Source organism: Phyllopteryx taeniolatus, chromosome 15, assembly GCF_024500385.1.
Source record: "Phyllopteryx taeniolatus isolate TA_2022b chromosome 15, UOR_Ptae_1.2, whole genome shotgun sequence".
Classification (NCBI taxonomy): Eukaryota; Metazoa; Chordata; class Actinopteri; order Syngnathiformes; family Syngnathidae; genus Phyllopteryx; species Phyllopteryx taeniolatus.
Genome location: NC_084516.1, coordinates 5185585 through 5200198, shown reverse-complemented (window position 1 = coordinate 5200198; position 14614 = coordinate 5185585). Strand labels below are relative to the sequence as shown.

General features: G+C 39.8%; 2 protein-coding genes across 3 annotated transcripts in view; one reads left to right on the top strand and one right to left on the bottom strand.

The window, feature by feature from the left end:
• The window catches only part of cplane1 (ciliogenesis and planar polarity effector 1), a 30035-nt gene extending 23427 nt beyond the window's left edge, over positions 1 to 6608 (bottom strand). Inside the window, 12 exon segments of the mRNA XM_061747139.1 lie at positions 296 to 475; positions 1384 to 1627; positions 2194 to 2376; positions 2454 to 2557; positions 2634 to 2790; positions 3183 to 3286; positions 3371 to 3603; positions 4208 to 4327; positions 4408 to 4543; positions 4841 to 5009; positions 6212 to 6331; positions 6467 to 6608. Coding sequence (XP_061603123.1) covers positions 296 to 475; positions 1384 to 1627; positions 2194 to 2376; positions 2454 to 2557; positions 2634 to 2790; positions 3183 to 3286; positions 3371 to 3603; positions 4208 to 4327; positions 4408 to 4543; positions 4841 to 4921 — 1542 coding nt within the window. The 5' untranslated portion in view covers positions 4922 to 5009; positions 6212 to 6331; positions 6467 to 6608.
• Positions 6609 to 10533: 3925 nt separating this feature from the next.
• The window catches only part of LOC133490001 (protein FAM222A), a 28732-nt gene continuing 24651 nt past the window's right edge, over positions 10534 to 14614 (top strand). Inside the window, exon 1 of one of the 2 annotated variants that reach the window (XM_061799440.1) lies at positions 10534 to 10718. The gene's annotated coding sequence lies outside the window, so the exon portion shown is untranslated. The remainder of the gene's footprint in view (positions 10719 to 14614) is intronic. The other variant, XM_061799439.1, reaches the window with a different exon arrangement.

Genomic DNA, 14614 nt, shown 5'->3' with positions numbered 1-14614 from the left:
CAACGAAGACAGTCCATAACTTCAACCAACAACAAACTTAGCTCCTCCCTGACATAAAAAATTGACAACAATTTCTATTTAGACAAGGCTTTGGCCGCATCTTGTGGGATCTTCGGATTTGAAACCCAAACTTCAGAAGGTGAAGCTTTTGATAAATACATCTTTTATGTTTCAGCATCAAGCGTATGTAATGATGAATTTTGGGGGGGGGGACAACCTGTATTTGATTTTACCTGATTTTGAATGCAACAGCCATGGCACAATACTATTTCACATACAGTTTCTTTGAACAGACCTGGATTCTTTTGAACATCTCCTTGGTGCCACTGAAGGTGCTCTGGTCCTGCAGAAAGAGAGGCAAGGAGGACTCATGAATGGCTGCAGATGTGATGGAGTCTGCAGGGTGAGGCCCACTTGCTGCAAACGACTTGGCGTCCAGGTTGAGGTACGACTCCATAGGGGTCCTTACGTACATCTAAAGAGAGCAAAATTAAACATTAACTCGAAAAATGCCATTTCTGCGGAGAAACAGCTAACTCTGCATTGGCGTTCATACTGTAAAATTGATTGAAATTTTGAAAATTTACAACTTTGAAAATACATTGCAAAAAAAAATAAACATCTGGTACCAAAAAAATGAGAATTGATGAATTGCTCACAAAATACAGACCTGAGTAGATAAAGTGCTAATGTCCCGAATGACCGCAATAGTTTGATGCTGGACAGCTCTGATATGGTTGAGAAATGTGGAAGCATCAGGAAAATTCGCTAAAATGTCACCATTACGTTGGGAATTTGGCCATGAAAAATGTGGAATACTGGTAAAAGTGCCCTGGAATATTAAAAAAAAAAAAAAAAAAAACATTTCCTAATATGTCCTGAGAGAGCTGAACATTTTGAGGTTTGAATGGTTTGAATCATTTGAGAAATGTGTCAGGAATAGGAAAAATGTGTCAAATGTTTCAGTTGATTCTGGGAATTTTGCCATGGAAAATGTGGAGTATAAATTAAAGGTAAAACTGAGAATTTTTGGAATGTGGAAAATAGTTCCCAAAATGTCCAGAATAAACTGAACATTTTGGAATCGGTTAAGAAATGTGGGAAGATTAGGAATATTTCTAATGTCTCCATTGATTTGGGAATTTTGCTGAAGAAAATGTAAAATTCTGGGACTAAATTGGGAATTTGGCGAAATGCTACAAAAAAAAAAAAAAAAAAAGATCCCAAGATGTCCTGAATGAGCTGAACATTTTGACAATGGAATTTGGAATGGTTTGAATTGCTTGAACCTGATGAGAAAAAAAGCTGCATTCTCATTATAATGCAACTACTTATCTTCTTAAGTTTAATACAGCGTCGTATGTAAAGTTCTTGCGTCAGTACCTGCGACCGCTCCAGTAGCTGGCAAGCCTTCTGAAGCTCCTTACTGGTGTTCTCCAACAGAGCTTTCACCAGCATGGCGGGAGAAGGCCTGTCGAGGACCCTCAGCACGGTGGCCATGTAACCGTCAGACACGATGCAGTACAAGAGGCGCGGGTGCCACGTGACGGAATAGCGCTGCCTCATGGCGTCCCGCGCCGACACGCTGGAGCTGGACAGATGGGCCTCTGCTCTTCCAGCTGGTGGTCTACAGGGTGAAAAACAACAAGCGAGGCTCGTCACCGTCACCTGTCTTACTACTGTAGTAACTACTGTACAGTATCAAATTTCCTTAAGCCGGAGGCCTCGGCGCCTTGCCCAGGATCTGTCGTCCACTTGAACGAAAACAAACACCACCTCAAATACAGATAGGTCCTCAAGTATTTGGATGGATGGATGGATAGACGATTGAGTGATAGATGGGTGGACGGATGGCTAGATGGGTGATTGCGGGGATGGATGGCACCTATCAAGGGATGCTATCACATGAAAAAAAAACAGTCCTTTGAATTTACTTAATTCAATCATGTACATCAGTTGCACATGATTTAAACGTGTTAAAAAGATTTTTTTTTTTTCGGATAAGAGGGTTAAAAGTGGGTCAAAAAATGATGTCATTTAAAAAAAATTTAATCATGTGCAACTGATGTACATGTTCAAATGAAGTAAATTGAACGACTCTTTTTTTTCAGTGTAGATGGATGGATGGATGGAAAGACAGACCGACAGACAGACTATTATGAATATACACAGTATATTATAATGAAGACCAACCGGTAAGTGACCAGTGGGTGAAGGGGAAGGAAGTGTGCAGGTCCAAAGTCAATCTTGCAACCAGAGCTGTTTAGCGTGAGGAGCCCGCCGAGACGAGCCAGGACCAGAAGGGCGCCTCTCTTCAGAACACAGGCCAGGAAAAGGCTGTCATGTGACCAGCTTAGACTGCCTACCCAATATGACCTAAAAAAAAATAGTAATTTAAAACCTTTCAAGGTGTACAGTAAAAATCAAATCGATTCCCATTACTGTTAGTCCACCTTGTGTATTTAGAAGGAATCTGCTCTGTTTTACACCCGCATCTTCCAAGACCGCTTGACACGGAGACAAAATTCTGTGTGCTCACGAATAGAACCTGTGTAGCCTTGTTTCAAAACAAAAATGTTCACATTACAGCGCAATCTCACATAAGATTAAACCGAGAACACACAGATGCTCACTTTGGGCTGCCGCTGGTTCAGGGCGACGGCTAGCAGTTGTCCGTCAGGAGAAAAGTCGCCCACCAACGCCCCTCTGGACTTGACTGCTTGGCAGGGCGGGGTGAGACGCGACATGGGGTATGTCTTGGTGGCCCACTGTATGCTGTATCCCAAGGACCTAATTAAAAAAAAGTGTTTTCGCGATGGTTACAGAATGATGAATCAGCTTCTGTCATCACAGACAATGCCACTCGAGTGAAATGGCACTAAAACGCTCCAGTGCCCCCAAAAACATTTTGGTTTTTTTAAAGTGTATTTACCGTACATACACAAGTGTTGTAGTGATTTGTGTGCCTTTAAGGGGCGTGGCCTAGTGTGTGATGTCAGGAACATGGCTGGTGGGACTTTGTGAGAGATCTTGGACGCAGGTTTTGGCATACCGTTGCCCTTTGCTAGTGTTCACATTTTGTATACATTTGTTATTTGTTTAACTGCCTTACGTTAACCCCCCCCCCCCCCCCCCAAAAAAAGGTCCCCCACCCCTGGTTGAAACAATTAATGCACATTTACCCAAAACTCAAATGGTCTTCCATCCACTGAACTTTAAGGCAGGTAATGATTAGCTTCTTCCCAGATGTGAATACAAATGCCGATAAGCATACATCACCCATAGCCTGAAATTAAAGCGCAACGTCACAACATAAGGTACACACACGCGAAACCTCGCGGATCATTTGACTGCAGTGATGCATATAAACCTGGCTCTTCACAAAGACGCTGCACTGTGATGCCTCTTTGTCCTTCAAAGTTGGCAGAGGATTATCTTGCGGCGACTGTATTTGCGCCCAGCGTCCTTTTACCAAGCCGTCACGCGCCAAAGTTAAATCCTCGATGTCCGTACATTCCCACAGGAACACTTTCCCCAGTTTGGTGACCAACAGCACGCGCGTCCCGTCACCTGACGCGTGGACGGACAGCCGTGTGGCATTTCCTGCAAAAAAACAAAAACAAAAAAAAAACCACTAAAACACGGTTAACAATGTCCAATATAAGATAATAACACACTCACTACGATACAATTAGGAACACACGCACATTGCGATAACAGTCTTTCCAAGTAGGAGTTCCTCTAAGTATGAGTTATGGAATTCGCCCAAAACCAAACCTTTTGAGGACATCTTGTTTAAAACAAAAGACATTGTAGATGTTTCAAATTCCTACAAGTGCTTTGTCTCCATCTGCTCCTACAGAGCTTTGCAATTTACGAAACAACCGCATTCAGTAGTTACATTATTCAACACAAACAAACCACCTTCACATAAGGCTCAACAATAGTATCGTATCTGTATAATACTATATACTGTATGTATTTTGCTTTTTGAATTGAACTAATAAAATAAATGAACTTTTCTACCATATTCTAATTCATTGAGATGCACCTGTTTCAAGGTACTCCACATAAAATGGATGCAATTCTTGAATGATCAAACTCTTCAATTAAAGTCAACAGCAATCAATCAATCAATCAATCAAATGTGTCATTATGGTGATGTATTAATGCAAAATTACTCTGTCCAATACGTATGGAAGCCTACCTTGAACAGCAGTAATCATCTGAACAACTTCAGAGACAGCTGCTACGGTCTTTAACATGTCCTTGTCCCTGTTCCATAAAAAGAGCTCCCCTGAGGCTAAAAGTCCACAGAACCAAATTCCTGAGAAACACACACAAAAAAGGCAGTGAATGTTTTTTGTGAGGTAAAACACACTTTTGACTCCTGACGTTGAAAGTTACCGTTGTGCGATGGAGCCATCGTCACCACATTGTTGAGAAAAGGATGGAGTTTGGGTGTCTTCTTCTTGGTGCGACCGGACACCATGTTGATCTCGCTGATCCGTTTGTCGTCGACCAGGAAGACACACTCCTTCTCCTGCAGCACCGGGAGAGAATTTGCACTCGTAATTCGGGTTACAAAATTCCAGGAATTTTTCAATGTTGGAAACTTAAATTACCCTCAATTCCCGGTTAACACATTCACTGCCATTGACGGTTTTAGAAGTCAAATATCCATGTTAGCTGGGAAGGCTGGCAGTGAATGAGTTAATTCCCATGGAATGCTTCTAATTGGGAGTATATCCAAAACTTTGCATTTTCTAACGGAAATTTTGCACCCCATTACAACTCTACTTATTATCATTTCTTGGGATGATTTAACTTTTTTCTGTACCTGTCCAAGCCAGCAGAATCGTGACCATGGCTTCTTTCGTTTGATGCTGGAGGTCAAGATGACATCTAGCTTCAGCTCCATGCTTGCAACGCGACACCGTTAGTGTTTAACGATGCTAGCAAGAAAAGCTCATTGACGTTCCCCCTTTGAATATTCAACAGAGGGCCACCTGAAAGGGAGAAAATGAGAGTTTCTACTAAATGACCCACAGACAAAAAATACAGGACATAATAATTTCAATGTTTATGTGTATAACTGTTAGTATCAGTGCTGTAAATATAATGTGTATTAATGCTCAGGTTATACTGTGGGTCAAACTGACCCAAGTACAAAAAAAAAGTTGTGTTATTAACTTCACTGCCGCTCCCAAAAAAATTACCAGGATAGTCATGCACTATAGAGTGATTGAAAGGGGTTACTCATGGAATGAATCATGAGATATAAACAAGATTTACTGGAATTATTTTCAGTTTCCGACACTTTTGAACTACACAATGCCCTGGGGTCAAACTGACCCAGGATCATAATTTGCTGTTCTTCCTGAGAAATGAGCATAATCGGGCACAAATGATAAGCGTAGCACCTTGCTTTGTTGCTCAGATTATTTAGCATTCGTTATCTTTGACTTTCCATTACAGGTGATTTACTCATACTGGGCAATTGATCACATCTAGATTTCTACAGCATATGGCAACTGTACTTAGCTAACTAACTAAAGAGCTAGCTAGTTGGCAAGCTAACTAATTAAACTACTTAATTACGTAATAATTAGAGTAAATTAGCCACTAATTAAGTAACTTTCAGTTTTCTGGCACTTTTCGAGAATTACACAATTAGAACATTATTGTTGAGAAATGAACATAACGGGTTAGGGTTGAGTTAAAATAAACAGCACAAATTTGCTATATTATTAATTTCCTATAACAATGCTTCTGTGCAATAAATCTTTTTCTGTTGCAATGGCCTTTTTATTAGCTTTTTACATGGTTCCACATTTGTAAGGAACATGCATTTGTGGGATGAGTAGCAGAAGTGACTACATGTGGGTTTCGCCTATGAAAGATTTGCCTAATCTTCTCTGCCGATGCCACACTGCTTACTTTACTGTTGCCATAAAAAAAAAAAACAATTCAACTTCTTGCACTGGCAAAGAAGTTTTGGCATTTTTTTATTTTTTTCATGGCCGCAATGCGCTTTCTCATATCTACTGCTCATCCCACAAATGCATGCTTCTTAACGGGCTTTCCAACGGTGAGCTTTATTTCCAAGCAGTATTGTTACCACACAAAAAAAATAATAATAATAACAATCGAGCAAATACAAATGTTGTTACTTTTTTGTGCTAGCAAAAGCTAGCAACCTTGTACATACCCAGGTCGGGATGAAACGCCCTCTTCTTCTTCATGGTTACTGACATCCTCGCTGAGCCATTCGGGAGACTTCGGCCACGTTGTGGACATCTTGTGACACTCGTTTTCACACAATTTATAACTTAAAAAAAAACAAAAACGCTCGTCTCATTTCTTTTATCGCCTCTGACGCCGCCGCGCAGATAGCATTAGCCACCTAGCTAATTGTACGGCGAAAAGGAAGCGCGGATATTTCGAACATATTTGGCGTACTTACGCGTTTTCGCGTGAACGTCGCGTTACTGGATTGGTCGACTCACCGATGTATGATCATGAGTAATCGCAGGTAACTTTAAAAAATAATAATTCGAAACTCCCTCCGTTTCAGGGGCAAAACACATTTCCCATGATCCTCTCGGGGGAAGCCTTCAGCCGTTGCCGTAGGAACGCGAGACGATGTGACGTCACCGCAATTCATTCACACCGAGCCTGAGACAAAAGTTGTATATTCATAAATGCAACATTGTAGCTAATTTCTTTTTAATGAACGCATTTAATTTATGTGTCCACGAACCCCCTTCGGGAAATAAACGGTCAAAACAGACTATTTATAGTTACTTGCACATAATTTGTCTTTTTTAAAATTATTATTTATTTGTTAATCTTGGGTCATTTTTAGATGTAGATAGATAGACAAATAGATTTGTTGATGTAGATAGAAACACAGATACACATTGTATTTTAATTTAAAATCATTTTTTGCATACCATTTAATTAAAAGGTATATTGCAGTGGTTAAAAGTATCAATTCAAGCAATTTAAAATACACATTTTTACCTCTACCCAAGAAGACTATCACCAAAAATAAAATAAAAAACGGAAGAAAAAAAAAGTTTGGACTGTAGAAGAATTGCTTTGCTACTTATAATCTAAATTATGTCCACTTCTAATACAGGGGAGGATTTCTTTTCCATCCAGTTAATTTATTACGACGATTTGAACACATTTAAATTGAGTGTAAATTTGTGGGGATCCTGCAAAATTCACCAGGATTTCAATCCACTTGCAAGAAATGTGTGCCGCAAGCGTTTATTTTCCAGTAGGGGACACTACAGCATATCTCCAGAGGATCCCCCTGCATGGCAACCAAGTTGCAACAGTTAAAATGTGATTTGTATGCCTTATCTGTTTCATATATCAACTCTCCAAATTGTCTGTTTCATATATACTGTATCAAATTACCATTGCAATCACTCCTTTTCAGCACAACAGTGCCAATGACAGCTGCCATTAGAACAAAAAACAGGAGATTTCTCCATACTGTTGTTTAATGGGTTCATTTGCTCGGGTCTGTCATGGACAGATGGAGCTCTTTATTGCTGTCACGGCCAGGACTCTCTTTTAAAAAAGAAAAATGAGGACATGATAACAGAAAATAAATAGCTGAACCAGTCATCTATGCTTTTGCCCATGGCTCCATTTGTCCTTGTTGAAATGTATCAGGTTCATACTGAAACCAACTGTTTATTTACTGCAAGGTGGAATCTATCCTTGACAGTCTTCATTATTCGTTTCGAAAGGCATAAGCAACTTTAAAGGAATAACATAAAAATAAAATCACAGCAACTATTCAAAATAATCAACTTTGACATCATGTGCACCTACAATGTCACTCACAAATGTGTTGGTGGAGGATAAAAAGCTTGACAATTTAGTGCTGTCGAGAATGACCGCTTTCCATGGGGGCTCATTTTGGCAAATTCGAACCCTGAAATTTGCTCAAAATGGCTAACTTACCTGTTCAATTTAGAGTTTGAGACTTTTTTTTTTTTGTTTCTTGTTATGCTAAACATGTCCACCCAATTTCGGGTTGATTGGTGAAATTGGGGATGAATTTTGTTCTGGCTCTAAATGGCATTTCCATGGTAATCATCATACTTTTTTTTTTTTTTCTGTTAACACCCTTCTGTGGTATCGAAGCCATAGACAACCTACTTTAGATGAGTTCTCATAAATTTCTCTGATTTTGCAGATTAATTTGAAGTCATATATACCTTTTTTTTTGCCTGAGCATCAAATGGTCCCACCTTTGGGAGGCCATGATTTCCTTTCTCACTTATGGAGATAGCTCACGGCGGAGGCATCAGTCGGTAACACAAAATCATGTGTGCCCGAGCGGAAAAAGTGTACAACAACAACATGTAATTAAGTGGGAGAACAATTCCCAATCTTGCGCATTCAACGTAGGGAACACGAGTTGGCATGGTAACCCGCTTTGCCATCTGCAGGTCTATTCATACTCCAGTGACACTTGGGGGAAGCTGGCAAGATACAATTTAATCGTGTCTCACATGGCAGTGGGTCAGAGTGTCGGTCTTGTTGGATATATTACTCGCGGCATGGCGCACAAGTGGCGTGAGCTCATCTGCCTCGCAGTTTAGAAGTTCAGGGTTACAATTTGGACTGAGATACGAGAAATTGAAAACACTATCTCCACCATTTTTCCTCATTGAAATGAACGGAAATGCCATTAATCCAACCAACCCCCGCAAACCCCCCCCCCCAAAAAAAAACATTTCAATAGGGAAAAATTGCACTCTGTAATATTACTACTTTATAAAAACAGAGTAATCACATAATTAAATAGAATGTAAGGAATTAAACTGTGTATCATAATTTAATGCTGCAATCCAATTCATGGTGCTGCTCCTGCTGGTGTGCCTGCTTTTGCCACCAGGAGGCAGTATGATACTGTACAGTCATGCAAACTCCAACGGAGAATAGCACTTCTACTGTGACTCAGTAAAATTTGTCATTTTTCATTGTGGATAAAGAATATATGCCTTTGACCGTTGTTATATTGTCTGGCTATTTGTGTTGCTCCACCGTTTGCGTTCAAATATCCGCTCTTTCTAAAACCACGACTTGATGCTAACCGTTTTGCATTGTTTGTTAGTATTAAACCAAGTGGACTTTCCTAAAGTGTAGTTGTTCTAAATACAAAATGTTTCATTCTTTTTGTCTTCGTTTGACAGTAAACGTCAACTGGGAGTCTACATATTAATGATGCCACTGTGTTCACGTTTACGTGGTAGCAAACACGTCCAGGAAATAAACTTGTATCATAACAACAAGCGTTGGCTGCCGGCCCTGCTGGTCGTGTCCTTAAAGGAGCGGGTACAAGAGTGCTATTGATTTTCTCATTTATCCCTCAACAAGAAGGCAAACAAGAATGTTATGTATGGGGTAATTTCAAGGCCGGGCGTGGTGACTGACCTGGAAGGAAGGTCCTCGGTCCGGTTGCCTGGCAACCTCGGGGCCACGACAAAAATTCAAGGTAGTCGATAACATATTTTATTCCTTGTGTTTGAAGAAAATAGATTAAAAGATATAGTGAAAGAGAGAACTTTATGCTTTTTGTTTAGCTTCTTTTTTTTTGACACCTCAACAGTCTAAAATCTCGCTAGTAATTTCCATCCATACAGCAATTTTCTGTAGCGCTTATAGAGTCTTTTGGAGAGAAAAGAGGGTTACACCCAGAAGTGGTCGCCAGTCAGTCGCAGGACACATATAAATCAACTAGTGCTCCCATTCACATTCACACCTATGGACAATTTAGAGCACAGGTGTCAAACTCAAGGCCCAGGGGCCTGATCCGGCCCGCCACATCATTTTACACGGCCCGTGGAGGTGAATCATGTGTGTCCACTTCCGTGATTCTTGCTAAAATTTGTACCAAAATTTCAAACTGCCATATGTAACAAATAATAATTTTGAGATATTGCAAGCGTTTTTTTTTTTTTGTTTTGTTCGTTTCCAAACCCCTTTTTACATTAACTTAAACAATAGTTGAACAATTATGATTCTAGACTTCTGATTTCAAAACTAGGTTAACTAACGTTTGTTGTGTATATATGTAATACAATGAGGCGATTAAACATTTTTGTTTTCAAAGTCATAACGTAAATAAATATATCAATCAATAAAAAAGTTTGACACCTCTGATAGAGTCAAGCTAAAACATTGTCACTTGAACAGAAGTAACAAAGCCTTAAAACACAAACTGAACACTTGTTTTAATTTGATTTCAGCGTCCTGGCCCTTTAAGCGTTTCCGCGAAGCAGCAACGCGCTACGTTTGACAGGATTGACGTCACCGCATAAACCCGCCCCCTCTGTCCACTGATTGGCCGAACCGTGGGAATATCCGCGGAGGCAGCGTTGATTGATTGGCTCCGGGGGATAGAGCCGGTTTCACCAGAGCACCGGACTGCACTCATCATTTCCCCTAAGCGACGTCTCACCGAGCGTGGTGGTGGGGGGTGGGGGGGGGAGCCACCACAACACCGCCGCTTCCTCGTCGGAGCTTCGCAGCTGGAAAAAAAGACAAAAAACAGGGGCCAGGGGGGGGGGGAAGAAAAAGGAATAATATGTCGAGGAGTTAAATGGCATCTACGGGAAGGAATACGCTGGGACTTCTCCTCAGCCAGTCGCGGAGAAGATAAACAAGCCGCATGAGAAGAGAAAACTGTAAGAAAACCCTTTTATGGACACTACACATGTCCATACTACGATACACTAGATAAAAGCCTGGCTATGTCTAATGCTTATTTATGACAGCCATCTGATTTAATCATCGTAAATTAGAAACTCGGCATATTTCATTGTAATATGGCAAGCGTCGATTTGCATCTACAGTCTCTAAATGGGTGTTAGGTGAGCAAAGTATGGCGCAGGAGTCCATACATGGTCCACTCTATTCTTGAAATCGGGCCCAGCAAGTGTTTACATGATCAAGAGTCCGGTAATATTTGGTGGATTCATTTAGCCTCAAAATGGTTAATTAAGTTGTATTTATTCCTTTAAAATCATTTACATCATTAAATAATTGGTTGAGTGACTTATTGGAAATGGTGAAATGTTGGTAAAATGAAGTATTTTATACATATTAGTTTTTGTTTTATTGAATAATTGCTTAGTTAAGATTTATTTATTTATCTCATTAAATAATTGGATAATTGATTTAGTGTAATAATGTAATGATTTTTAAAATCTTTACATTACAAAGACATTTGTATTTAAATTTTATAATTGATTTATTGTAAATAAAATAAATATTTGCTAACTAAATAATTTGACATATACATTTGTTTTTATTAAATTAGTTGATTCATTTTTATTAATCTCATTTTTAAAAAAATGGTATAATTCATTTTTTGAAAATAGGAAAAATATTTGTGTGGATTTATTTTACTAAAATGGTCAATTGCTTTGTTCCAAATAATTAAATAAAGCATATTAGTAAAATAAAATATTGTACCTATGCATTTCACATTTTTTTATTTATTTGATTAAATATGTAGTTAATTGATTTATTATATATGATCAAATACAAATTGTTGTAAAATAAACCATTTTACATATACTGTACATTTCATGTTTTTGTTTTTCATTTGCATTCATTGGTTAATACATTGCAATAATAAAACAAGTACTTAACTTTAGCATTTAATATTTTACTAAGTAAATATATTTGTTATATGTAATAAAGTACATAATGTTTGTAAAATAAAATAAAAATACATATATAGTGGAACCTCTGTTTACGAACGATTTGGTTTTTGAAAAAAAAGTTTAAAAGAGAAATTAACTCAGGTTGCACACTATTTTCGCTTTATGAACAGTCTTGGCATGGCCATGGAACTTTGTGCTTTTTCTGGCCCCGCATGAATATCATTGGCTCTGTGTTTCAAATATCTTTGTTTTGTTTTGTGCTTAAAATGGCCGCCACATCCCACAATGCAATATAAAAGCCGCGCTGCATTTTGAGAAGTGGTGACCATTTAGGGCTAGCAGTAAACCACAGTGAAAGTAAACATTACTGTACCCGAAAAGGCGAAGACGCTGCACAATTTGTTATTCCATCATCAAAAATTGTGTTTTCACCTATGATTATATTGTGCAGTATTTATTTTTAGCCACACGATCAAAATAAGGTAAATAGGCGTCGTTCTGCAGCTGGAACGGATTAATTGCATTGGTAACTCGAGGTTTACTGCACATTTAAACTGGTTTTATTTATTTTATCAAATAGTTTGTGAATTCAAATTACAATCATGATAAAAAAAAAAAAAGAGTTAATGAATCATTACGTTTTTGTTAAACTCATTAAATGCAGATTTTAACTTGGTTTTTGTCTTTTTTGAAACCTCATCTATTATGACCTGGACCATCTGTTTAGTAATCCAAATGTGGACCTGTAGCTTTAAAGTTTGCCCACCCCTGGCTGGATTTGCCTGTCAGCACCACTAGTCCATGCCGTGCATGTGTGTGCGATGGATGCTGCCTTTGTGCCCCCATTGAAAGGCGCCTCATGTGTCAGCAGCATCTCTGTGGATCCGGGAAGCACTTTGAAGTGTTTTTATCACGGCCCCATTCAGCACCAGGCCCCCGCCCCCCTTCCTTCAAAGCGCCTTTCCGCGTCCATTGTGTGCAGGCCGGAGGTGGCTTGCTCGCACCTCGCCTGCTGCAACAGGGTGGAAGGTTGGCCTGGAGGCGCACACCGAAAGAGGGGACTTTTTTTTTGTTTTTGTTTTTTTAAAAGATGATTACTGGCCAGGTGTGAAATCCTATCCTGTTTATGGCCGGCAATGGTGGGGTGTCGCACGGCAAAGAGGAAAACTGCAATTTAGTGGGATTACAGGGCTGTTTTGCCACCTAAAGGGACAATTGTGCAGGATGTGAATAACAACTATGTTGAAGTTGCCATAAAAGCTTTCAGATTGTCATTTCTACAGTAGCACTTCAGGGTTTCTATTGGGTTAACATTTGTCTACTTAGGCTGTGCAAAGACTCTCTTGGAATTGCCTTTTTGTGTTTGCCCTGTGTTTGCTGTTCATGTAAAGAGCAAATGTTATTAATGTGTTTTTATACAGTACAATGCTGTTGAGCGCAGAACATTTGAAAATATGAATTATTTTTTTTTTTTGGGAGGCTGGAACGGATTAATTGGATTTCCATTCATCTCAATGGGGAAAGATAACTTAAGATACAAGCATGGTCACGGAACAAATCTCTTAAGGTACCAGTTTTTAGGAATGAAAACTCTGAATACAAAACAAATTGAAAAAGGAAAAAAAAAATGCAAATACGTGAATCCGCAGTTGCCAAACTGCGAGTATGCCGGGTCCACTGTAAATAAGTATTGTGAATACTGTACTGTGACTGAAGCGGCCTCCCGTTGAACAGACCGCTTCATATTTCCATTGGATAATGGTGGCGAATGCCCGTGGTTATGTTCCTTAGCAATGTACGCCCCTGTGTGATCACCTTTTAGCTGCCATGTGCAATTAGATGCCGGCTGCCATCTTTTGAAATGTGCCTAATTAGTCTTTTCTTTCCAGGGGCAGGGAAACAGGGGTTAAGGGTGGGAGGTTAAGGAGCAGGGGAGGCCCCCGCGGGTCACCCGGGGAGTGGGGGGAGCGAGACTGCCAGGCTTATTTAGAGTCGGGCTAATCTTTGTTTTGTCTTGCATGCCGCTGCCCCCGCCATTACTTCAAATTAATAATCCATGCTGTCAAATTACAAGTGAAGGCATCACTATTCGCCAGTCGCTCAAGATCCCCCGCCCCCCGCGTGCCCGATTTGCGGGGGTGGGTCAGTGACCCAATTCCCCCGCACCCCCCTCCGGAACGTTCCACGAGGTTATCATAAGGTTATCGCCCACAGGGAGCATTACATACACGGGCTGCTCGGATTTTAATGATTTGAAGGAATCGTTGACCTTTCACAGAGAAGCAGTAAACTGGAAGCAGCCCGAGGACAGACGAAGGCACATTTGTTATTATTTGTTGTCAGCGCTGGGTGATATGGCCTTAAATTAATTTGTTTTTTTCCCACCAGAATACAATTTTGATCGATAATTTTTTTCACACATTCGCTTTTTAGAAATAACACATGACAATGACATTATTCAAAACAGATTTTGCTTCTTGAGATTTGCTTTATCTCTCCTGATACCACACAAGCTTTGATTTTATTTTTTTTTTTTTCTCCCCCAGCATTAGCTTGCATCAACTTCCATAGAAATAAAAGAAATGCATACAGTGATGCCTTGAGATATAAGTGACCCACCCGACTTGCGCCTTTTTTGAGATATGAACTGCTATCCGGTCAATTATTTGCATTTTAACTGCGAGCGCAAACTCGAGATACAAGCGCTGTATGGTGGCAGTGAACTCAAGTCAACTCAATTCACAATATACATAAAACGAGGCTACAAAATCGCGAAAAATCAAGCTGCCGTCGCCATTTTCAAACGCTGTGGGCGTGTCAGCTAAATGTGCCGAAACTACGGTCGGAAAAGACGCAAAGTTGGCAAAACTGACATTGCGTTTGTAAACCACCTTTCCCTCTGTTCACAGCTA